This window comes from Callorhinus ursinus, unplaced genomic scaffold (assembly GCF_003265705.2).
Source record: "Callorhinus ursinus isolate GAN/ISIS: 27379988/994484 unplaced genomic scaffold, GSC_fseal_2.0 scaffold34, whole genome shotgun sequence".
Classification (NCBI taxonomy): Eukaryota; Metazoa; Chordata; class Mammalia; order Carnivora; family Otariidae; genus Callorhinus; species Callorhinus ursinus.
In genome coordinates, this window is record NW_027397096.1 from 13,776,327 (window position 1) to 13,799,245 (window position 22,919).

Sequence of the window (22,919 nt, forward strand, 5' to 3'; positions counted from 1 at the left end):
GTATTCCGTTCCTCCGCAGCCAAGTGTGTCTGTCTCACCAGAGAGTGACCTCTGGGAGGGCAGGGACTGTGCATGTTCCTTGTCAGCTCAGGGCCTGCCACATAGTAAGTGCTCAGTTGAACGTCGGTTAAATGAACAGAAGAGTCTAGATGATGGGGAAACTTTAAATGGTTCAGAATGGGATTTACCACTTTGGCTCTGTGTGCGGGAGCAGTAGAAGCTAAGGGATTTGGACATTTTTGCCTTCCATAACAGAAGAGGCTTTTCCAGAAGGCTGCGGCAGAGTCCAAGCCATTTGCTGGTGATGGAGCGCCATCTGTTGTTGATAGGGAGGCATGACTGCTTATTCTGCCAGAGCTCTCCAATAGAAATGTGAATCCTAGAGTGAAATAGATCTTTGGAGATGGCTCAGCCCAGCCTTGTCTTTTACAGATGAGGAAACTGAGGCCCAGAGAGGGGAAGAGATGGTCTCAAGTTACCCAGCTGTGGCTAGAATGAGGTGGTAGAGGATGTTTCCTGGCTATCAGGGCAGAATGGATTGGAGGTTAAAGGTAGGAAGCCCAACTAGGAGGTCGTACTTCCGGGCCTGGTGGTGACTAAGGAATCAGAATAGAAGTGAAAAATATGAGATGCACTAAAGAGCTGGGGTCCACAGATGGGTCAGGTAAGGGGCTTGGAGGTAACTGAGTAGGAAGGTGTGTGTTTTCTTTTGGATTTGTAGACCTCAGAATGGAACCTCAGGCAGAAACATCAGTCAGCAAGCAGTTCCAGCCACAACAGCATACCCTTCTTTGACAACTGATAACATGAGCTGAGATCCAAGAATCCAGAGTAACTTTCAATTCCACATTTATTTTTGGTGACACTCTATTTGGGCTGGTTGGTTTGTTGAATGTCATTGTCAAGGGTAACACTCCATCTCGTGGCATAAAAATGATACAGCAGTTTTTCTTATTCTTCTACTCCTTAATGGAATCTTTAGAACTGGAATTGACCTTGCAAGTGATATCACATAGCCGTAGCCAAATGTAATTTTAATGATGTCAGAGATGAAGCCTAGAAAAATATCTGCCCCAGAATGACAGCCAGTATAGAAGCTCCCCCGCCCCCCAACTAGCTTTAACTGAGAAGGAAGGCGGATTGTAAGAGAAGAAGGTGAGTGGATGTAAAAGAGAAAGAATATAAATGCTGGTTGTGACTTGTCCCTTACCAGAGCCTTAGACAAGCCTGAGAGGCCTGAGAAGGTAGGTGAGTGTTTTCCTTGAAGAACCACCCCACAAGGTGAAGAGCCAAGCATGCTAGGTCCTCAGAGTATATCTCTGATAGTAAAACAGTCCATTGCTTGTTCTGTGATATTAATATGATATTGGCATGCCTCTAGGCTGTTCATGCTATACTGGGCCACGCTTAACTATTCAGCAGTACAACCAAAAAGTCAATACCAACTTTTCTAACTTGATGGTTTCCTGAACTCACTACCATTTACCAAAAGGTCTGCTGGAAGAAATATTATTTAAGGAACTTTGCTCAAAGTCTGAGACACCCATCCCATCCTCAAATCTACCTTTTGCCAGACCAGCAAAGAACTTCTGGTCACTTGCTTTTTTAAAAATTTAACTATTGGAGCACCAGGGTGGCTCAGTTGGTTAAATGTCTGTCTCTTGATTTTGCCTCAGGTCATGATCTCAGGGTCATCAGATCAAGCCCCACGTCAGGTTCTATGCTTAGCAGAAAGTCTGCTCAAGATTCTCTCTCTCTAAAATAAATAAATCTTTAAAAAAAATGATCTGCTACTGTTTACAGTCTTTACCAAATGCCTACCATGACATTCATAACAGTAACTTACTTATATGTCCTTTATGGCTCAGACTGTTGCCACACACAAGATCTCATTAGATGCTCATGGCAGCTGTAGACAGAAGTCAGTGCTGACCTCACCCTGAGGACTCTTTTTTTTTTTTAAAGATTTTATTTATTTATGTGACAGAGAAAGAACACATAAGCAGGGGAAGCAGCAGGGAGAGGGAGAAGCAGACTCCCCACTGAACAGAGAGCCTGATGTGGGACTCGATCCAAGACCCTGGAATCATGACCTGAGCTGAAGGCAGACGCTTAACCAACTGAGCCACCCAGGCACACCCCCTTGAGGACTCTTGTTGGCCCAAGAGACATTTAGGATGCTCTGACTTAGTTTTCAAGGAATCTAGTTGGGAAGTTGAGTTTTTCAAGCCAGGCAGTGCACTTTTGAGTACTGAACTGAGAAGGGTTGGTCCCAAGAGGGCAGAGTTCAGAGAATAAGCAATCACAAGGAATTGGAGGAGTCCCACAAGACTTTGATAAAGCAGATGGGGCTTGATGGGGTCTTGAAAGAGTCTTATACTCATTTATTCAAAAGTAGGCATTGAGGTCCTCATGTAAGGTTAGCTATACATGATATGAAAGAGATAAGGTGCCTCTTCTCATGGAGTTGACTCTAGCAGAGGGGAGAAGAAAGCAAGCAGTAAATAAATGAACAAACCTTCAGAAAATAAGTGCTCTGAAGCCAATAAAATAGGACTATAGGTGATCAGGGAGAGCCTCTCTGAGGAGGTAATTTTTGAGCTAATACCTTTGTTACAAGAAGCAGCCAGTCACCCTGGGATCTCTGGGTAAAGCATGCCATGCAGAAGAAGCCAGTTTGCAGTGCAAAGACCTGAAGTGGTGACACGTATTGGAGAAACTCACAGCGGGCCCCCGTGACTTGAGTGAATGAGCAAGAGAGAACAGTCAGATGCGGTGGAGGGTGGGCAGGGCCCACTCTGATAGATTGGAACAGCAGGCCTTGAGGGTTAGCTCAGTGTCTAGCTGGGTTTCTAGAACCTCAAGGAGGTTGCCAGTCTTCAGAGGCAGATGTTTCACAAATGTACGATGTTCACAATTATCCTTTAAGACATGAACCTGACCTTGTGTTTCCTTCTATAGCCAGGATGGACGTATACACAGGGACCTGACTCGAGTGCCCCTCCCGACCCAGCTGTACAACTGGGCTGCCCCAGAGGTGATCTTACAGAAGGCAGCAACAGTGAAGTCGGATGTTTACAGCTTTTCTATGATCATACAGGAGATTTTAACAGGTAGATCCAAGAGCACATTGACTGTGACCAGAGTCTCTACTCTTAGGTTGGATTTTTTTTTCCCTTAAGAGTTACTTAGTTTTATGAAAATGCAGACATAGAAAATCTCTTCAAGGAAACTTCTTTGTGCTTATAGAAGATATGAGATGATCTCCCAGAAGTCTTTTTCTTTTAACCTGTTCTTTGAGACTTAGCAAAACCCACTTACCATCCTGTCAAAGGCAATGCATTTAACCCAAGCAAAGTTTTTGAACTGAGTATTGCTGTCAGTGCTTAGGGGTCTCTGTGAGATGCCCCTTAAGAACTTGTAAATGAGGGCTGCCTGGGTGGCTCAGTTGGTTCAGCTTAGGTCATGATCAGGGGTCCTGCGATCAAGCCCTGCATTTGGCAATATCCCTGCTCAGTGGGGAGTCGGCTTCTGCCTCTGCCCCTCCCCCTGCTCGTGCTCTGTCTCTCTCTCTCATTCTTTATCCCTCAAATAAATAAAATCTTTTAAAAAAATTTAAAAAAAAGAACTTGTAAATGAGGGGAAAAGACTGGCCTTGGAGAAGTAAACTATGAAATCAAACAAACCTTTCCAAACCTGCAAGACCCTAGTGTGAAGGAAGTGATCACATATCTGAAGACACGATCTTTGAGGAGAGGGGAAACACACATACACACATACAGTAAAACCACATTCACTGAGGGGGTAAGTGAGAGTCCCTTCCCATTTAGCATAGTTTATAGTCTGAGAGGCAAAACCACACCTTCCATGAGAGGAATGCCCTAGGCTACGGATCCTAAAGCCATGAAACATTCGCTGTGGTGCTCAGGTCCGCCAGCAGGGGGTCCACGCGCACATGATTCTGACACTCTTCTGCAGCAGGGATTTCCCTCGTAAATGGGTAAAGTGGCTTCTCGTTTATATGATTGGACTTCCAGATAGTTTTTTCTATAAAGAGAAATTAATATTTAAAGGGATTGAGTGACTTGACTAAGGTTACCCAATTTTACCTGATTTCTTTTTTTTTTTTAAACACAATTTCTTAATGCTATTCTTTCCTATGACTTTTTCCTTAACAGATAACATACCCTGGAATGGTTTAGATGGCTCAGTTATCAAAGAAACCATAGTCTTGGGAAATTATTTAGAAGCTGATGTCAGGCTTCCAAAGCCTTACTATGATATTGTTAAGTCAGGCATTCAGGTCAAGCAGAAAGACCGAACTATGAACCTTCAAGATATCCGGTACATTCTGAAGAATGATTTAAAGGTAAGCTCTGAAGCTGTTAGTTTATTTCAGCTTACTCATCACAGTGGTGTAGGGGGCTTAGAGACCAGGAAGAAGCTAGAGATCAAGTTGTAAGAAATTTTGAAAATCCTCATTTCATCACTCTCTTTCTGGGCTCCCAAGAAAAGGAACTCCAAGCTGCTTCACTTGGTGGGAGCAGCAGGGAATTGATGAGGGAAGCTGGGGAAGGTCAGCACATAGAGGGGCATAGGCACACAATGCGATTCAGTGACTGGGAGCTATTGTTATTATTTAATTTAATTTGATTTAATTTAATTTTTAAGAAATTTATTTGAGAGAGAGAGAATAAGAGAGAGAGAGAACACAAGCGGAGAGGGGCAGAGGGAGACAAGCAGATTCTCCTCTGAGCAGGGAGCCCAACATGGGGCTTGGTCCCAGGACTCCAGGATCATGACCTGAGCCGAAGGCAAATGCTTAACTGACTGAGCCATCCAGATGTCCCTATTGTTATTATTTTAAAAATATTGGTAATAACAGTGAATTAGCTAATTTGGGTTATAGTCAGTCTGCCCAACAGGAGGAAGAAAGATTTATTTGATAATTAGATCTGTTTCAAAAACATCAGTGACGGGGCACCTGGCTGGTTCAGTTGGAAGAGCATGAGATTCTTGATCTCAGAGTTGTGAGTTTGAGACCCACATTGGGTATAGAGATTACTTAAATAAACTTAATAAAAAAACCAGCGACACTCAAATGGTTATAAATATGTCCTTAATGATATTTCCCTTGTTGAAGGATTTTCTTGGAACCCAGAGAACTCAGCCAACTGAGAGCCTCAAGGTGCAGAAATATGAACTCCATCCTGATGTCAATGTCTATCTAGGACTGACCTCAGAACATCTGAAAGAGACCCCTAACTTGGAAATAAAAGAGCTAAAGGAAATGGGTATGGCCTTAACCCACAGGTTAAGCATTATTTGACATGAATGTTTTAGGAGAGTTGCAAGCTACAACTAATCAACTCCTCCAAACTGTACACGTCACTTACACTTGGAAATGGTGGATGCCTTAGGAAAAAAAATCAAGATTCTTTGAAATAGTTACTAAGTTAAGTTTTTTTGGCTCCATATGCACCTTGGTTGGATCCACACCTTAGCAGTAACAACTAGTTTATTTCTAGCATTATTATTCTTAGGAATTGATTTAATTGCTTCCCAAATAAAAATGGTGATTTTAAAATTCAAAACTATTATCTGTTCATTATAGAAAACTTGAAATCATACAGAGAAGAAAATTACCATTTTAATTCTGCCACTTAGAAATAATTTATTAATATTTTGGTGTTTCCCTCCAACCTTTTCCTATAGCCATGTACAGCTTTTTAGTACATTTAGAAATCTTAGAATTCAGAGCTAAAAAGGACCTTGCAATCATCCAGCTTAATATCCTCATATTCCAGATGAGAAAACTAAGGGCTTACTTAGGACTCCAGAGCTTATTACAGAGCTGGAATCCAGGCCAAGTGACCATTCTCTCTCTGTCTCTTTGGATAGGTCTGGAAGCCTCCAGAATGGCATCTCATTACTTTGGCTCCTCCATCCTGTTCTCTGCAAGCTATACACCATCAACAGGGGTGATGGGTGGTCAGTTCTGGGGTTATTTTTTGAATTATCATTCTTCCCGTGATGCAGGGCTACTTTTATCAGATACTCACCTAGAGCATAACTTTAACTGACATGAATATTCAAACTCCTTTGTATGTAAAAAGAAGCTATGAATTTAGTCCTTGAGATTTAGGGGTCTGTAATTTCCATGTCCTGAGAGTTATGTGTGTTTTGAACACACTATAACTTAAGCTTAGAACATTTTCCCCAGGATTTGATCTCTCCTCAATTTTCTACCTCAACTCATGTCAAAATGGAAATTTTCATCTGTTAGAAATACCTTGCACCCTCTGTGAGTGTATCTGGTAGTCTTCCACACCTGTGAAGGGAATGGGGAAATAAAAAGATGCTTTCTCTATTCTCACACCACTTGAGCAACATGGCAAGGCTGCTTAGCTGCTGCATGTGATCACTTTAATCAGTTGTATGTTGCCATTCTTCCCAACAGGGAGTCGGCTTCATTCACCCAGGGGTCCCCCTTCTCCCACCGAGAAAGCAATACCAGATCCTCAAGTCCTAGATCCAAGTATGATGGCCAAGGAGACTCAGAACCAAGACGCTGCTTCACCTGCTGGCTCTGTGGCAGAAGAGGCCAGGAGCCCCAGCCCAGGTCGAGCAAGCCTCTGTAGCTTCGAAATCAATGAAATCTACTCGGGCTGCCTGGACAGGGGAGATGACAAAGAGAAGGAGCCTCCAGGAGCCGGTTCATCCTTTGAGGGGGCTAGACCAAGCCAGGTAGATGAACTGAAGTCCATGGAAGAAGAGCTGGAAAAGATGGAGAGAGAGGCGTGCTGTTTTTGTGATGAGGACGAGAGCTTTTCAGAAGCTAGCACAGAGCTCTCCTTTGAGGACTGGGATTGGCAAAATGGTTCTCTTAGTTCACCTGGCCTGCCCGAGCCAGCCAGAGAAGCCAAGGGCAATGTGAGCAATAGGTGCATGACCGAGGAGTACATCAGTAAGTGTGTGCTGAATCTAAAGATTTCACAGACATTAATGCACCAGAATGCCGATTTGCTTAGGAATATCCAACAGAAAATCGATAAGCTTGAGATGATACAGAGGGAGCAGGAGGAGTGCAGGTCTTTGTGGGCTTCTTCAAGAGAGTTCGCAAACATCTATGACTCCCCTTCAGCCTTGGGCCCCCCAGCTTCCAGCTATGTACCTCCTGTCAGGCAGCTTCCGGGCCAGCAGCTGGACACCAGTGGCAATTGCCTAACCCTGACAAGGTCTTCCATAGCGAGAGACTTCGAAGGGGGACATTTTGGCAAAAGGTCCAGGAAAAGAAGTGGCTATGGCTGGAAACCTGTCACCCAAGTCTCTGAAGAAAGCACTGGAGATGAGTCAGAGAAGAGCCATCAGGTACAGCTAAGAAGTGGGAGGCAGGGCCGCGTGAGCAGGATCTGGAACATGGTTCAGCATTGCCCTTAACCCCTGTGCAAGGACTCATATAAATACAACCAACTCATAGTGGGGTCCTCTTGACTTTGGGAAATAAGGCCTCTATGATGGGATTCTAAGGTAGACACTCTTTATCTCTCATTCCAAACCCAACACACAGCCCATGTTCTTCTTTATAAATCCTGTGTATCAGGCTGGACCATATGAAATGGCTGTTTTATAGGTCAAAATACTCAGGTATTGACAATTTTACATGATTCACTTTACTAAATATGGTATCTTGGGCAGGTATTAATCCCCATTTTCAATTGTTTATTCATTTACTCATTCAGTAAACATTTATAGAGCCAGAGGCTATACAATTAGGCCCTGGGACATGATGATGATTGAGTCACAGGCTCTACTTATGAATAGCTCCCAGTGTGGGTTCTGCTTATGAATAGCTCCTTTGGGACCAGGCCTGGTCATCAAAGAAGATACCTCAAAGGAGGTGAGAAGACACCATGGGAGCTGGTCTAGGAGGTGTAGCTGCAGAGTGGCTCCTGCATGAGCTCCTTAAGGGCAGGGCTTGGGTCTTACACATTCTGTGCCCTATCAAGGGTACCTGGCACATAGAAGGTACTCGATAAATGGTCGCTGAGGGAATGAATAAATGAATGAATTTGAACAAGCTCACATATAGAGAGCTGGCTGTCTCTTGAATCAGAATTTTAGAGATGGATCAGCCCCATCATTTTACAGAGTGTGAAGCTCAAGGTCAAAGACTTAAACTTTCTGAAGTTCAGGTGTTACCGAGATGATGTTGGGTTAGGAGAGGTCAGCCCCATTGGAAGGATTTTATTACTGAAGTTATTTAGAATTGCTGGCCTATGGTGATAAAAAGCTGGTCAGCTTTTAGTGGGTTTTATTATAGTTTTAAAATTCTCCACCTCTAGTGCATCCCTTTATTGCCTGCAAAGGGCAGACAACTCCCACCACCCGCACCCCTTACTAAGCCACCGCCGAGGTCCACAGCTGGTTAGGGGCAGGCTTCTTCACTCCTAGTCTGGTGTTCTTTCACTGTACCCTGCTGAGTTTCAGTGAGAATGCAGTCCTCACTTGAAACATTTGGAAAAGCATTGGCATTTGTTTTTGTATAAAGAGAAGGCAAAATGAATTTACTTAGACTCTAATATTTCTGTTTCTGTTGGAAATTCAGATTTGCTAGAAAACTATTAGAAATAACTCTTCTTGTATATTATGTTTTGGTTATCTATTGCTGTGTAGTAACAACAACAACAAAACCCCAAATTTAGTGATAACAGTGATTTATTTTTCACAATTCTGTGGGTCTGGAATATGTTAGGGCTAACCAGGATGATTCTTTCACTCCATGTAGCATGGGCTGGGATCACTCCCTAGACCGTATTCAGCTGGAGGCTGAGCTGGGCAAGAAGGTCCAAGGCCTCATTTTTTGCCTGGTGCCCAGGGTCATTCCTTTAATTTCTCAGTTCCTAAATTTTTAATCGTGCCAAATGAAAACATTACAAACTTCCCATTATTCTAAATATCTATTTTGAATATATTTCTTAGTATATTCTAATCTTTCCTTGGTGACCATGACATCTTTCAGAGCATGTGTTATTTATGCTCCATGATAAAGTTGTTGTCTTCAGCCCCTGCTAAGGAATCTTTGCCTCCATGCAAAGGCCTCTGGAGCTCATACTTCAGGGAGCTTATGACCATTTTTATGCATCCTCTCACCTTTGGGCATCTTGCTGCCATCCCAGTGCACCACATTTGTTGCCTTAACTTGCTGCAGGTTAGGAAATATAATGAACTAAGTTTGTTAAAATTAGAATAAACAGATCCAGAATTTTCTCTTTGGAATAAAATATATGGGCTTTAATTTAATTTACTTCTATTTCCAAAGTGTTGTAGCTTTTATTTTATTGTGTCTTATTTTCATAGCATCCTCACTGGTGGATTCAGGTAGATACTATTTTCCCTGTTTTATGGATGAGGAAGCTGAAGCAAAATACTCTCTTAGGTTATTCTGAGTAAGGATTAGACTAGAACCCAGGGCCTAAGGTTCTTGCCACAAAGCTTGCTGCCTTAATATAGGGGAAAGTTACTGGACTTTTTAAAAAAAGATTTTATTTATTTGACAGAGCACAAGCAGGGGGAGTGGGAGAGGGAGATGCAGGCTCCCCACTGAGCAGGGAGCCTGAAATGGGGCTCCATCCTAGGACTACAGGGTCATTACCTGAGCCACCCAGGCACCTGAAAGTTATTGGATTTTTGAAGTCCTCTTTGTCTGCTCATTCTTCACTTGCTCCCAGTCTGGACTGGGTTTCTGGGGACTAGCATTTCTCTATAAAGACCTCCAGCCAAGAGATGAGTTACTAGATATGAAATATGCAAAAGGAAATCGTCTTAGTAGGTCTGGTTATTTCTGCACATTTAGTAAGAATGACTTGAAAAATAGAATATGAGAGTGAAGAGGAATTCCTTCATCAAAGCACTGAAACATGTTTACTGCTTTTTAAGCTGCCAACTTTTTGTGGACCTGGAAAACAGAGCACAGGTGAACAGTCACAGCCCATTCAAGGAGCCAAGTGCAGTTTGGAAAGAAACAGGAGCCCAAATACCAGTAGGTGGGTTAACATTTTGTTCTTTGTGTCACCATGCCTTTAGACTCCCACGTGACCCCAAAGCCACTTAATGATCCTCAGGTGTCTTGTGACAAAGAGACTGTGAGTGATGAAGAATACTAACACAGAAACAGATCTTGGCAGGTTTTCTCCTTCAGGTGAGCATAAAGAGCCACGTAACAGAAACCTGTAGGAGAAGACACCGAAGGTAAAGTAGCTGGCAGGTTAATCACACAGAACACATCCTTTAAAAGCAAAGCACCTTGCCTTTCCAAAGCTGGCCAGATTGTTTTTCTTATAAAAAGAAATGCCAGGTATACCATTTGTCAAGTGCTCCAGAAACCAAACTATTTGGAAACTAGGGTTGTTCAAAATAAGCATCCCTGACTCCAGAGCAGGGGTTGAATAGTTTAACTGTTACCATGCAGCCTCTGATTTCCATCCAGATCAATGAAATGAATTGGCTTCAGCACAGATCATAGGAAGGAGAGCATATGTGTACACTGACTTTTTAAGAATTTAGGTAAAACAAATTTTATTTTGCATAGGGGCAATTATTAAAGGTGTTTTGAGATAGACTAGCCTATCAATTTCGGCTTTCCTTTTTTGTGTTTAAATGGTAGCTTTAATCCATGGCTTTGAAGTCAGTTCTCCTGGAAAAAAGTAACTTTTTGCTTTTCTCCCAGTGGTGACTGAGACTAATGACAAGAGTTCGCTGTTCTTTTCACGTTGGTAAATGTGTTCACTAGGGAGAATCAGAGAAAATGCCCAGACATTTTAGTTCAGTGTATTTTACCTTTACAAAGGGAATTATTGGAGAACCAACTAACTGGCATCAAAGGGGTTAGAGCTCACATTATTGAGAGAGGCAGATGGGGTGATAGTATATTAGATGACAAAGCAAAGCCATAGTTGTGGCCTCCGCTACACCCATTCACCCTGTTTCCCCAAAAGAACAAAAGACATACCAAAGAAAAGTTTGACATTTTGCTACCAATCCATCTAATCTTTATGTATGCTTTAAAAGATATAATTATATGCATATAGCTACATTTATTTATTTATAAGTAGGCTCCACACCCAGTGTGGAGCCCAGCTCAGGGCTTGAGCTCACAACCCTGAGATCAAGACCTGAGCTGAGAGCGAGAATCAGACACTTAACCGACTGAGTCACCTAGGCGCCCCCATATAGGCACTTTTATATCCTGGTTTTTCATCTTACTTTAAAACAAGAGCATTATCCCACATTATTAAAAAACATCCGGTGGCGCCTGACTGGCTCAGTCGAAAGAGTATGCCACTCTTGATCTCAGGGTTGTGAGTTTGAGCCCCATGTTGGGTATAAAGATTACTTAAATAAATAAAGATTTAAAAAAAGAAAACATCCTGTAAATTTGAACTTGTTGGATGTCCCCCATTGTTGCATTTTAGGTTGTTTCATGCTTTTATCCATTTTGAATAGGGCCTCAGTGACTTGTCAGTGCTACTTTTTCGGCACTTTGGATTTTGTCCTTGATGGATTGCTGGAAGCAGAGTTAGTGGGTCAAAGAGTTTAAACATTTTAAAGATACTTGATAGCTGCTGCCAAATTGCTCTTTAAAGAAGCCAGTCAGATCTGACCTTTCCAGCTCAGCAGTCTCTTCTATGTTCTGGTCCAGTGGGGAAGTGGGGTGTTCAAGATAAGGAGGAATTCGTACATATGCCACAGGTCACATATTTTTGAGGAGTTACTTTAATAGACGATGAGATATATATATGATCATGGATATGTGGAGGAAGAAGGATTCCCTTGTTTTTCAGATGAGGAAACTTGGTCCAGAGAGATTGAAGTATGCCAAAGGCAGGCAGCTGGTTAGTGGCAGGTAGGGTCTAGAACTTAGTGAGACTAGGCTGAAGAACTCTGAATGTTCTTCAGGCTTGCTGGTGCCTTAAGGCCATGTTTGCAAATATTAGTTACTGTGCTCTCACTGATACGCAGGTGCGCCTGTAACCGGAGAATTCTGTTCAAAGGGTAGGAACAGTTAACCATCACCTGTGTTCTGTGGTATTGTTAGGGTGGGGGGCTCTGCTAAGGCTCAGAAGTCTGTCTGGTGAAACTGGGTTTCAATTGTGGGTTTCTTCCTGTGAAAATTTCTCAAGAGTACTTTTAGAATCATGAAATCTGATCTTGGAAACTGAAAAAAATACCTTAGAGGTCTTCTAACCCAGTCCTTTCATTTCTTAGCCAGGGAAGGCCTAAAGAGTCCAGTGCCCGAACCAAGCTGACTCAGCTTACTAGTGCACTTGTCACTGTGTCAAGCCACCCCAAGGGACCTCCGGTGTCATCTGGCCCTGGCTGGGGCTCTACTAGGTAGGCTTGAGTGGTCTGAACGTTGGGAGTCTGCCGCCCTCTGGTGGTAGGCAGGAGTCAGTGCAGTCCCAGGAATGGCTCTGAGTAGGGGTTGGTCCTCTGGGTGGGCTGGAGGGTTCGGGCTTGTGTCAGGAACTTGAGCAAACTGTTGTATTTGTGCCACCCTGCTCCCCTTCCCCCAAACCTATGTAATTTAGGATCAGTATGGAGTCCGTCTCTTCTGAAATCTGTAACGCAAAGTCAAGAAATAATGAAGATGATGGAGAGGTATACTTAAAATGGAAAAGTGAGTAAAGAGTCATAGTCTGTTGGGCCAAATGAAATTTAAAGTATATTTCTAACCTGGTTGTTATCTCTAAGTACACAGCCTGTATTGCACCAGCCTCCCACATTCTTTTCTTCAGTTTAAAAGCAAGGCCTTTCTGATTACAAATTGCGGAAAGGAAATGCTTTTATCTTTCTTCTTCTTCTTTTTTTTTTTTTTTTTGTTTACTTCTTAGTCAGGAAAGATAAGCTTTTATTAAGATGGGTCTTTTTACATTGTTTAAATGAACATGTTTTGTGTTACTAGTCCAAAGAAAAGAGACTGTCAAGCTTGCCACTGTGTATACTGTACTGTTCAGTGATTTATTTTTCTGGGAAAAACTTTTTTCATTTCTAGACTTTATAGGAAATATTTCCATTATATATATATATATATATGAATATTTATAACAAGTGTAGCAAAACAATACACAGTAGAATTTTAATGTGTAAAAAGTAGAGAGTATGCAGTGTCACTTTTGTATATCCTGTGGGCATTTCCTTTTGTATCAGTTTTATAAGCTTAAAAGGATACAGTGTGTATGTTTTTTAATACTTATGTTAAATGACATTAGCAAAAGTATAGAACATTTGGAATGAGGACATGCCCATGCAGATATACATATAAAAATACACACACACACACACACACACCCATAATATGAGCTCTGTCTAGTCTAGAGAGGCTAGACAAACTCAAATAGAATCCTTTCCATTAGTCTCTACAGACTGGGGCCTGCAGATGTTATTTTCTTATAAAATCTTCACAGCAAGAAGGTCTATCTACAAGTTCTCTGCTACCTTCCATTGCAAAATTCAGAAATGAACTGAAATTCTGTCCTCCCCTCTGTTATCAGTTCTCTTCTCTCTTCCCCTTCAAGCCAAACAGGGCAAGCTAAGGATGACGCAATTCTAAAAAGGCAACTATTGTGACAGTATGAGCTCTAAAATATTATATAGCTCTTTTTTGCTTTTGTTTCCAATGTTCAGAGTTCTGTTGTAAATGCTGCTTTCCCTTCTGTTCAGTGGAGGTGAAAGATATGGCAGAGAGAGCAGCTACTGGGCAGCTGCTGGTACCACCTTGGCATCCTCAGAGATGTGTGACTTCAGAGGGTGAGGCGAAGAATGAGCCTGACCCCCTGCTGCAGCCCCTGCTGAGGGACCCTGAGAAAGTGGGCTGGCAGTGCACTGTAGAGTATCCCATGAAAAATGATGAGCCAGGAGGAAATGGCAAGTGTGACAAAATGGACAACGGTGACTGTGACAGTGACCAGCATGGCAGACAGCCTGGGCCTCGAAGCTGCACCAGTAAGTTCAGTTGGAGGAATTGGGATAGGTGAGCTCTATCAAGTTATTAGCTCTCAAAAATAAGTAAGCCTCCTGGCATATTTCCTTTGCTTGGTCATCTCTCCTTTCCCTTCTCTCTGGGAACCCTGAGTTGCAGGGAAAAGCAGCATACCCTTTTGATTCCACTGTCCTTCCTGAAGGTAAAGAAATCCAAAGATTCGTGAGTTTTTCTGTTACTGGAGCAGACCCGTTTGCTCAAAGGAAGTAAAATAATCTCCATACAGTGACCCTGTTCCTGGCTCTAACCTGGCAGGGAAATGAACCTTTCTTACCTGAGTACTGTGGTAGATGGCCATTCCCTACTGCCCACTTCCTTGCATTGCATTTTAAGCCAGAAAAACTCCACTGGCTCCCAGAGATTCTGTGCCAGAAGAATCTAGAGATAAATGGCATTGACTGTCATCACTTTATAGATTTTTAGGTTAAAACTGAAGACCATGTAGTTCCACTTGGTAATTTGCTTGCAAGCAGGGCATGGAATATTATTTCACAGTTGTTTACAAATCAAAGAAAGATGCATCTAAAATCATCACTTATCTTAGAAAATCTACTGGCTTGGGCTCTTCTAGTTTTTAGAATCTGTTCCTTTTCAAGCATTGATCTTGAGTGGGTGGGCAAAAGGATGATGATACAGGACAGGGTGTTGGGGCCAGGCCAAATTAACAGTCTCCATTTGCTGGACTGAACCCCACAAATGGGACATGGCCACCCTCGGCAGAGTAGTCACACATCTCTCCTCCCACTCCACTCTTCTCCTCTTCCATGCCATCTAAATACCACTGAATGACTATGACCCTGGTTGTGTTAAAATCATTAGGTATCAGGCACCTGTCTCCCAGAAAAAATGAGCAGCCAGAGCATAGTGAAGTCTTTCAAGCAAGTACTGATGCGTCTGTGGTCATTGAGAAATCTTATAGCGTAAGTAATATGGCCTGCAGAGCCAGGTTGGATCCAAGGACCTAATAAAGTAGAACTGAGTTGTTATGTATTATGCCGGTGAATTAATATCTGTAGTAGTTCATTTTTGTTGGAGTATGTGCTCTCAAGTCTCTGACATGAATGAAGAAGTCTTTCTTCCCTGCGTAAATACTTTTTGAGTCAGTTCAACTCAAAGCACTGTGTATCTTGGAGCTTGTGCAGAACACAGACAAGTGTCAGATTCAGGAAGCCCTTGAGCTTCTTGTCTAGTTGGATAGATAAGACCAACTCTGGAAGCGCAATGTGAGGTCAGGTATCAAAGCTTGTGGTCCAGCAGGTGACTGATTGGAGTAGGAAGAACAAGGCCAGGGTTGTGATGAGAGTGCCTTCACCTAGAATGTCCTCTAAGACCCAAATTCACCTCTCAGCGGAAGGCACGTGTTCACGTCTGACAACTGCACCTCAGCAGGATCAGTGCATTGAGGCTACAGCCCTGAAGCATGCAGTTGGGCCACAGTCCAGTCAGGCTAAGGAACCAGAATTTTTTATCATTATGATATGAGTACACAATCACTTAAAGAATATAAACAGCAACTGAAAATGAAATAATATAAAAATACAATTGTGATAACATTTAAAGTCTTTCAGCGAACATACTGTTGTATTTAATCATAGCACAGAAACCACTCACAAGGACGATTTAAGACAATTTATTCTTTTTCTCACATGGGGGCTGGAAGGATAGGCCCTGTTAAGCATACTGGCTTGGCTGGAGAAGCAGGTCTGTCAGGGAAGTGGGGAGATATGTGAGGCCAGGCTTATCTAAGAAGTTTCAATCTGATATGAGAGGTAAAGGGGAGCAGCTGCTACGCATGAGGGAAGAGAAGTGTGTGGCGGAAGCGGCATCCAAGGAAATAAATCAGAAAACCTCTGCCAAGAGATGACTGAAGGTGTGGAGAGGAGTTAGTTGCCTGCCATGTGGGGACCAGGGCCTGAACATGGAAAAATGAGCAGAAAAGGAAGGGGGGAAACAGAGATGCTAAAGAAATCACTGGTACTTTTGAGTTTTATTTTTATTATTGAGATTGCATTGCTGTTTTTTTCAAAAGATTTATTTATTTGAGAGAGAGAGCACGTGCACAAGCTGGTGTGAGCAGGGGCAGAGGGAGAGGGAAAGAGAGAATCCTCAAGCAGACTACCCCCTGAGATCGAGACCTGAGCCAAAATCTAGAGTCAGACGCTTATCTGACTGAGTCACCAGGTGCCCCTGCATTGCCATTTTTAACATCATGTTCCTTCACTTGCTTTTAAACCGTAGCACCCACGGGACTCCTCAGTCTGGAGGACGAAGCATCTGTGGCTGTTCAAGCTCAGTCCCAGCTTGAGTTGTCTAGGGCCTTTCTTCTTAGAATTTCAGAGCAGAAAAGTCGCCCAACTCCCTCCCCCTTCACTGTACAGATGAGGATGATGAGTCTCAGGACTGTCATTTGCCTCACTTGCTGCAGGGGATTCATAGCTCACTGTGGGGAAGGAGGGCAGAGGCAGGTGTGCAAGCAGGTAGGGAGGGCTGGCTCAGGGAGTGTCACCCTGACTGCTGGGTAATGTTAGATAACCCCATTATTAACACTGCATGCAACTATAAAGGGATTTGTTTATAATGAACACCTACCTAAAAGTGATTTCCTCCATTATTAATAGGATCAGTCTGTGCGATCAACTTGTTCACCAGAATCTTCTGAGGTCATAACAGATGAATTTTTAACTCCAGACCATGAATATTTTTATTCCTCAACTGCTCAAGAAAACTTAGCTCTAGAGGTAAAAACCACTGTTTAGGGTAAAGTACTTTTCAGCTTTCTCTATTGCCTTCATTCTTTTAAATTATTTTTATTGAGAAAAAATAGCTTACATATAAAAGTATATAATGACTTAGCAGTGTTTTCATGTTTTGAAAAGACATCTGAAAAATAAGATATTTGAGAATGGAAGGTCATATGCAGTTTCTCCCAAAACTGTGATTCCTGCATTTGTACAGTACTTAGTGCTTTTTTTCGAAACACTTTTCATGTTACATAATTCACATATTCTTCCTGTGGAGAAGAGAAGAAGGCCTGCTGTTTTTCCTCTGTGTGAAGAAGTGGTGATCCACACATGCAGGGAATTAGCCCTGGCCTGCCAGCCTTCAGTGGGGGGAGAGCCGGGCCCAGAGGCCAGGGCTCAGCATGAGTATGATGCTGGGCAGTGCATGGGGCTTTCTTGGGAACCTGGCCAGCTTTGGCAAGCATCCATTTGTACAGAGTATTTTCATTTGTAAGATGAAGCTGTTTGGATGTTCTTATTTATTTATATAATTTCTGCCTCATTTTCCTACTAACCTACCACCTTTGTTGGACCTTTTACCAATGTGGAAGGTGGGGTGGAGGAAAAGGGGATTGATTGTATGTCTCAAACACAACCTTTGACTGACAAGAATTCAGTGATGCAACAAAAGCATCATTTCCACTATTCTGCACTTCTGATAACTCAGAGCAGTTTTTCATTATTAATCCTTCAGCTGTTCTTGATTTTACTGTGAGCAGACTGGGATGTAAGAAAATCTTTAATAAAAAGCTGCAAAATACATATATACACAATGTACATATGTATACATACATACATATGTGTGTGTGTGTGTGTATACATACATAAAGTGTAACATAGAGAAAAGTACACAGCTCTTATGTGTGCAGCTCATGGACTTGCACAAACTAAACACATTCATGTAACCGGTACCCAGATCAGGAAGCAGTCCTCCAGAAGGCCCCCCCCCAGGCTTCCTCCCAGTCACTGTACCCTCTCAAAGGAACCAGTATTCTGACTTCTCACTCCAGAAAGTAACTTTGCAGTCTGGGCCATTTTTCCAACCTTCTTTGACTTTTCTTTTTCCCTTAATGTTATTTATTTATTTATTTAAAGATCTTACTCATTTATTTGAGAGAGAGAGAGAGAGAGAGTGCACGTGTGCACACACAAGCGGGGGGGGGGGGCAGAGGGAGAGGGAGAAGCAGACTCCCGGCTGAGCAGGGAGCCTGATTGTGGGGCTCCATCCCAGGACCCTGGGATCATGACCTGAGCCAAAGGCAGATACTTAACCAACTGAGCCACCCAGGCGTCCCCCAAACTTCTTTGGCTTTTCTGATGAAGGTCCTAAGAATCAAAACATCTTTGTTGGAAGGTTGGGGAGAGGTGGGGATAATAACATAAAGAAGGGAAAAGTCACACAATTCCTCCTCACAGCAGGAGGCAGGGGAGGGCTTGTTGAGGGGGGACATAAAGTACAAATGATCCTTAATGTCTCTGAAACAGGTTTGTTCTTTTTCTATCAAAGATAGATTTTCAAGGTTTAAGAACATCAAGAAATTCTCCCTCTACCTTTGGATTATATGTTGGCCTCCAGTGACCCTTCTTCCTTTGCTCTTTTATTCTTTTGTAGACCTCAAGCCCCATAGAAGAGGACTTTGAAGGAATACAAGATGCATTTGCCCAACTTCCAGGCTCTGGTAATAAGCTCTTAAGGCAGATTCCTTTTCACTTGCCTTCACTTTCTGTTGGATGAAAGATCTGTAGAGCTGGAACAGTTCTTAGAGATAATCTCCTCCAGGCCTTTGATTCTGAGGGAACCTAGGCTCAGGGATTTCCCTTCATTAGAATGAATCTCCTGCCCCTCTCACCAGCCTCCTGACAGCCGCATATCATATTTGTCCTCACCTTGCATTCTTAGAGCATATGTTTAGTGGTTGCTCTGCTGCTCCCCCTCTTCCCCCCCTTCCCCCTCCTCCTCCTCCTCCTCTCCTTTCTTCTTCTTCTTCCTCTTCCTCCTCTTCCTCTTCTTCTTCCTCTTCCTCCTCTTCCTCTTCTTCCTCTTCTTCCTCTTCTTCCTCTTCCTCTTCCTGTTCTTCGTCTTATTCTTCATCTTATTCCTCTTCCTCTTCTTCTTTCCTCCTCTAGTCTTTCATTAGATTTCTGACGCCTTCGTGGCACATTGCAGGTGCTTGTTCATCTTCACTGAGCTGACTTGAGGGATTTGCCCAGGCCATACAACTGGTTTTTGACACAACAAAAACTAGAACTTGCTCTTCATGTCCTTCTCCACCCCCAAAGGCATTTTCCTTTGCTTGCTTAGCATCTTGGCAAAGAGTTAGTAACAGCCAATAGTACACAGTCAACATAACATTCTTGCCTTGGGAGGCCTTGGGTTCTATATAACTCAGCAACTGCTTTCCGTTAACATGGGAAGTTAACCTTGGATCAGCAGCCCGGGTGTGGCACAAGATAAGATATAAGTGAACCACTGGTTCTGATACAGACATTTTAAAAGTTGTGCACTTTTACTCTTTTAAAGTATACAACCATCTATTTTAAAGCCAGAGTTATCTACCTACTGAGCCATGTAGCTGTCTGTGGTCATGTCTCAACATTCTGAACCCAGGCATGGTGGGCTTGGGTTCTGAACTTACTCCCTCCTGCTGCACACTCTGTCTTCTGTCTCTAACCTGATTCATGCCCTGTCACAGCCAAGAGCATTTTTTTTAAAGATTTTATTTATTTATTTGACAGAGAGAGACACAGCGAGAGAGGGAACACAAGCAGGGGGAGTGGGAGAGGGAGAAGCAGGCTTCCCGTGGAGCAGGGAGCCCGACGTGGGGCTCGATCCCAGGACCCTAAGATCATGACCTGAGCCGAAGGCAGACGCTTAACAACTGAGCCACCCAGGTGCCCAGCCAAGAGCATTTTAAGAAGCAATGAGCTTTTAAAGATTTTTATTTATTTATTTGTCAGAGAGAGAGCACAAGCAGGGGGAGCAGTAGAGGGAAAGGGAGAAGCAGGCTCCTCACTGAGCAAGGAGCCCGATGTGGGACTCGATCCCGGGACCCTGGGATCATGACCTGAGCTGAAGGCAGACGCTTAACGACTGAGCCACCCAGGCGTCCCAAGAAGCAATGAGCTTTTAGATGAACATTTAAATCCTCAGGACAACATGTATTAAAAGTCCCCAGACCTGGGTCTTGGGTCATCCATTTCTTTCTGTGGAGCCTCCGCCCATGATCATGTTGTATGTGAGCCTGGCCTGCACATAGACATTTCACTTCTGTTTGGAAGAGGGTTGAGTGGGATAGAGAAATTGTGGGGCAGGTAGGTTAGAAACCCAGGGCTAGTTTGATACAAACATCTGAAGTACACGAAGAAACCTCTGATTTCCCCTCAGTTCCTGCTTTCGGCCTTTCTCTCCCCCCTTTTCCACTAGGGCTCTGTAATATACCCCTTCCATATCAGGTGATATCACAGGTAACAATTGGACACATGTTGGGTTCCAAGCCCAGTTCTGCCACTGATTTTTTTTTTCCCCCTGCATGACCTTGGGCAAGTCATTTCACCCCAAGCCCCACTCTCCCTTTGTATAAAATAAAGGAGAGAGACTCTAAAGTCTCTTAAGTGTTCCTCCAGTTCTAATTGTGCTTATTAGGAATTCCTTTATGCTTTCTAGGTGTTTATGCTTTCTAGGTATTTGAAATAGGGTCACGGGAAGAAGAACCCCAATGCTTCTCTACTGATAGGGTTTCAGACCTCCTTGGTACCTGCTAAAGGTGACACTGCTTTGGTGGGCCTCCCCATTGCCCACCAGACCACGTGTTCCTAAGGAATGGCAAGGGGATCATGAGCATTTGCCAAGAGGGCAGGCTGCTCTATCTATCTCCTTCTCTATAAACCAGAGCATTATAGTGGTGGGAAGGAAAATAGATAGTGGCCCTGTCTGCCCTGAGGTCTGCAAAGTATCTTATTGAGAACTTCTGGGGAATAACTTCAGACCCTTGATGTCAGGGAGAACAGAAGATAGTTGAATTCGTTGTGAACCTCCCCCCCTCCCCCCCACCCTGCTTTAAATGGAGCCTGATGGCCAAGAGGCACAGTTAGCACTCTGGGAATGCCCAGCTTAATTGTCTTTTCTATTTGGAATCTTTAGCGAACAAACAGTTCTTGGTTTCAACGCCCCCTGGTGTCTGTTGACAGGAACCAGGTCAGTTTGCCTTCCTGAAAAGACAAAATAACATTTGTCTCCAGAAATAACTGAGTGGTTATAACTGAAAGGCCAGTAAATGGCTTGATTGTATTCTGAGTGTCAGAATGTAGTTACCCCCTCTGAGCAAGGAAAATAAACTTTCAGAGCAAAAACCTTTCCTACAGCACTCAATCCAAACGCAATTAGGAAGCACTTTGTTTATTCAGATTATTTCTTATTCTGGACCAGACCAAGGGAAATCCTAGGGAATGAAAATAATAATCTGAGTTGGCAAAAATTCAGTAAAAAATTCATTTACTTTATTCTTTCAGGTGAAGAAAAGTTCCAAATGAGAAAAAGCCTTGGAAGGAATGCTGAGATTTTGACCAGATCTCAATTCCAAACTATACGAAGGTATGTACTAGTATTTTATTCACAGTTTCAGACTCACAGAAGTAATGTTAAAAGATGATAATACCCCATATTTATATATTGCTTGTCCTCAGATGTTTTAGCCACCGTGTCATAAAAATGAGCGTTGGGCACTTAGCTTTCTTAGGACTTGTTCAGTAGGATTGTGAGGGATTGTGAAGAGGAATCATTATCACTATTCAGATCCTGACTCTGCCTTTCCATCCCTGTGACTTTGGTCAGGTTTCTCAACCCCTCTCTTCTATTTCCCTATTTGTAAAGTGGAATAAGAATCCTTTTGAAGAATATTGACATAGAGATTAAAAGTAATAATATAACTCCTGGCATTAATTACAGAGAAATGAAGACTTAATGTTCATATAAAAACATATATATAGGGGCGCCTGGGTAATACAGTCGGTTGAGCATCCAACTCTTGGTTTCCCCTCGGGTCGTGATCTCTCAGGGTCGTGAGCGTGGAGTCTGCTTGAGTTTCTCCCTCTCCCTCTTCCTTTGCCCCTCTTGCTCGTGCTCTCACTCTCTCCCAAAGAAATAAATAAATCTTAAAAAAAGAAATACGTGAATATTTATAGCAACTTTATTTTTTTATTTACGTATTTTTGCGATTTTATTTGTAATAAGCAAAAACCGGAAACCTAAATGTTGTCCAACAAGTAAATGATTTAACAGACTGGTACATCCATTCTATGGAATATTCCTCAGCAATAAAAAAGAATGAACTATTTTTTTTAAAGATTTTTTATTTACTTATTTGATAGAGACATAGCGAGAGAGGGAACACAAGCAGGGGGCGTGGGGGAGAGAGAAGCAGGCCTCCCACCGAGCAGGGAGCCCGATGCGGGGCTCAATTCCAGGACCCTGGGATCATGACCTGAGCTGAAAGCAGAAGCTTAAGGACTGAGCCACCCAGGTGCCCTGAATGAACTATTGAGACATGCAACAGCCTGGATATATCTCCAGAGAACTGTGCTGGGTGGAAAGAGCAATCTCCCAAAGTTATTTACTATATGATTCCACTTACATAACATTCTTGAAATTATAAAATTATTTGAGTAGTGTCCAGGGGATAAGGTAGAGGTAGGCACTAGGAGGGAAGTAGACATGCCTATAAAAGGACAGCATGAGGGGCCCCTGGTGGCTCAGTCAGTTAAGCTTCTGCCTTGGGCTTGGATCATGATCCCAGGGTCCTGGGATCAAGCCCCGCATAGGGCTCCCAGCTCAGTGGGGAGTCTGCTTCTCCCTCTGCCCCTCCCCCTGCTTGTGCTTTCTCTCTCTCTCTCTCTCTCTCTCTCTCTCTCTCTAATAAATAAATAAAATCTTTAAAAAAATAGAAGGGCAGGGGTGCCTGGGTGGCTCAGTTGGTTAAGCAACTGCTTCGGCTCAGGTCATGATCTCAGGGTCCTGGGATCGAGCCCCGCATCGGGCTCCCTGCTCGACAGGAAGCCTGCTTCTCCCTTTCCCACTCCCCCTGCTTGTGTTCCCTCTCTCG

General features: G+C 43.1%; 1 protein-coding gene across 10 annotated transcripts in view; it reads left to right on the top strand.

Moving 5' to 3' along the window:
* The window catches only part of TEX14 (testis expressed 14, intercellular bridge forming factor), a 114,236-nt gene that overhangs the window by 73,166 nt on the left and 18,151 nt on the right, over window positions 1-22,919 (top strand). For all 10 annotated transcript variants that reach the window (XR_012374458.1, XM_025851044.2, XM_073879513.1 and 7 more), the window contains 12 exons: window positions 2,962-3,113; window positions 4,179-4,369; window positions 5,144-5,294; window positions 6,461-7,371; window positions 9,940-10,046; window positions 12,268-12,393; window positions 12,591-12,679; window positions 13,723-14,004; window positions 14,861-14,961; window positions 16,660-16,779; window positions 18,434-18,500; window positions 21,331-21,412. Coding sequence is in view for 9 of the 10 variants with exons in the window: in XM_025851044.2 (XP_025706829.1) it covers window positions 2,962-3,113; window positions 4,179-4,369; window positions 5,144-5,294; window positions 6,461-7,371; window positions 9,940-10,046; window positions 12,268-12,393; window positions 12,591-12,679; window positions 13,723-14,004; window positions 14,861-14,961; window positions 16,660-16,779; window positions 18,434-18,500; window positions 21,331-21,412 (2,379 nt within the window). In the remaining variant the exon portion in view is untranslated. The remainder of the gene's footprint in view (window positions 1-2,961; window positions 3,114-4,178; window positions 4,370-5,143; window positions 5,295-6,460; window positions 7,372-9,939; window positions 10,047-12,267; window positions 12,394-12,590; window positions 12,680-13,722; window positions 14,005-14,860; window positions 14,962-16,659; window positions 16,780-18,433; window positions 18,501-21,330; window positions 21,413-22,919) is intronic.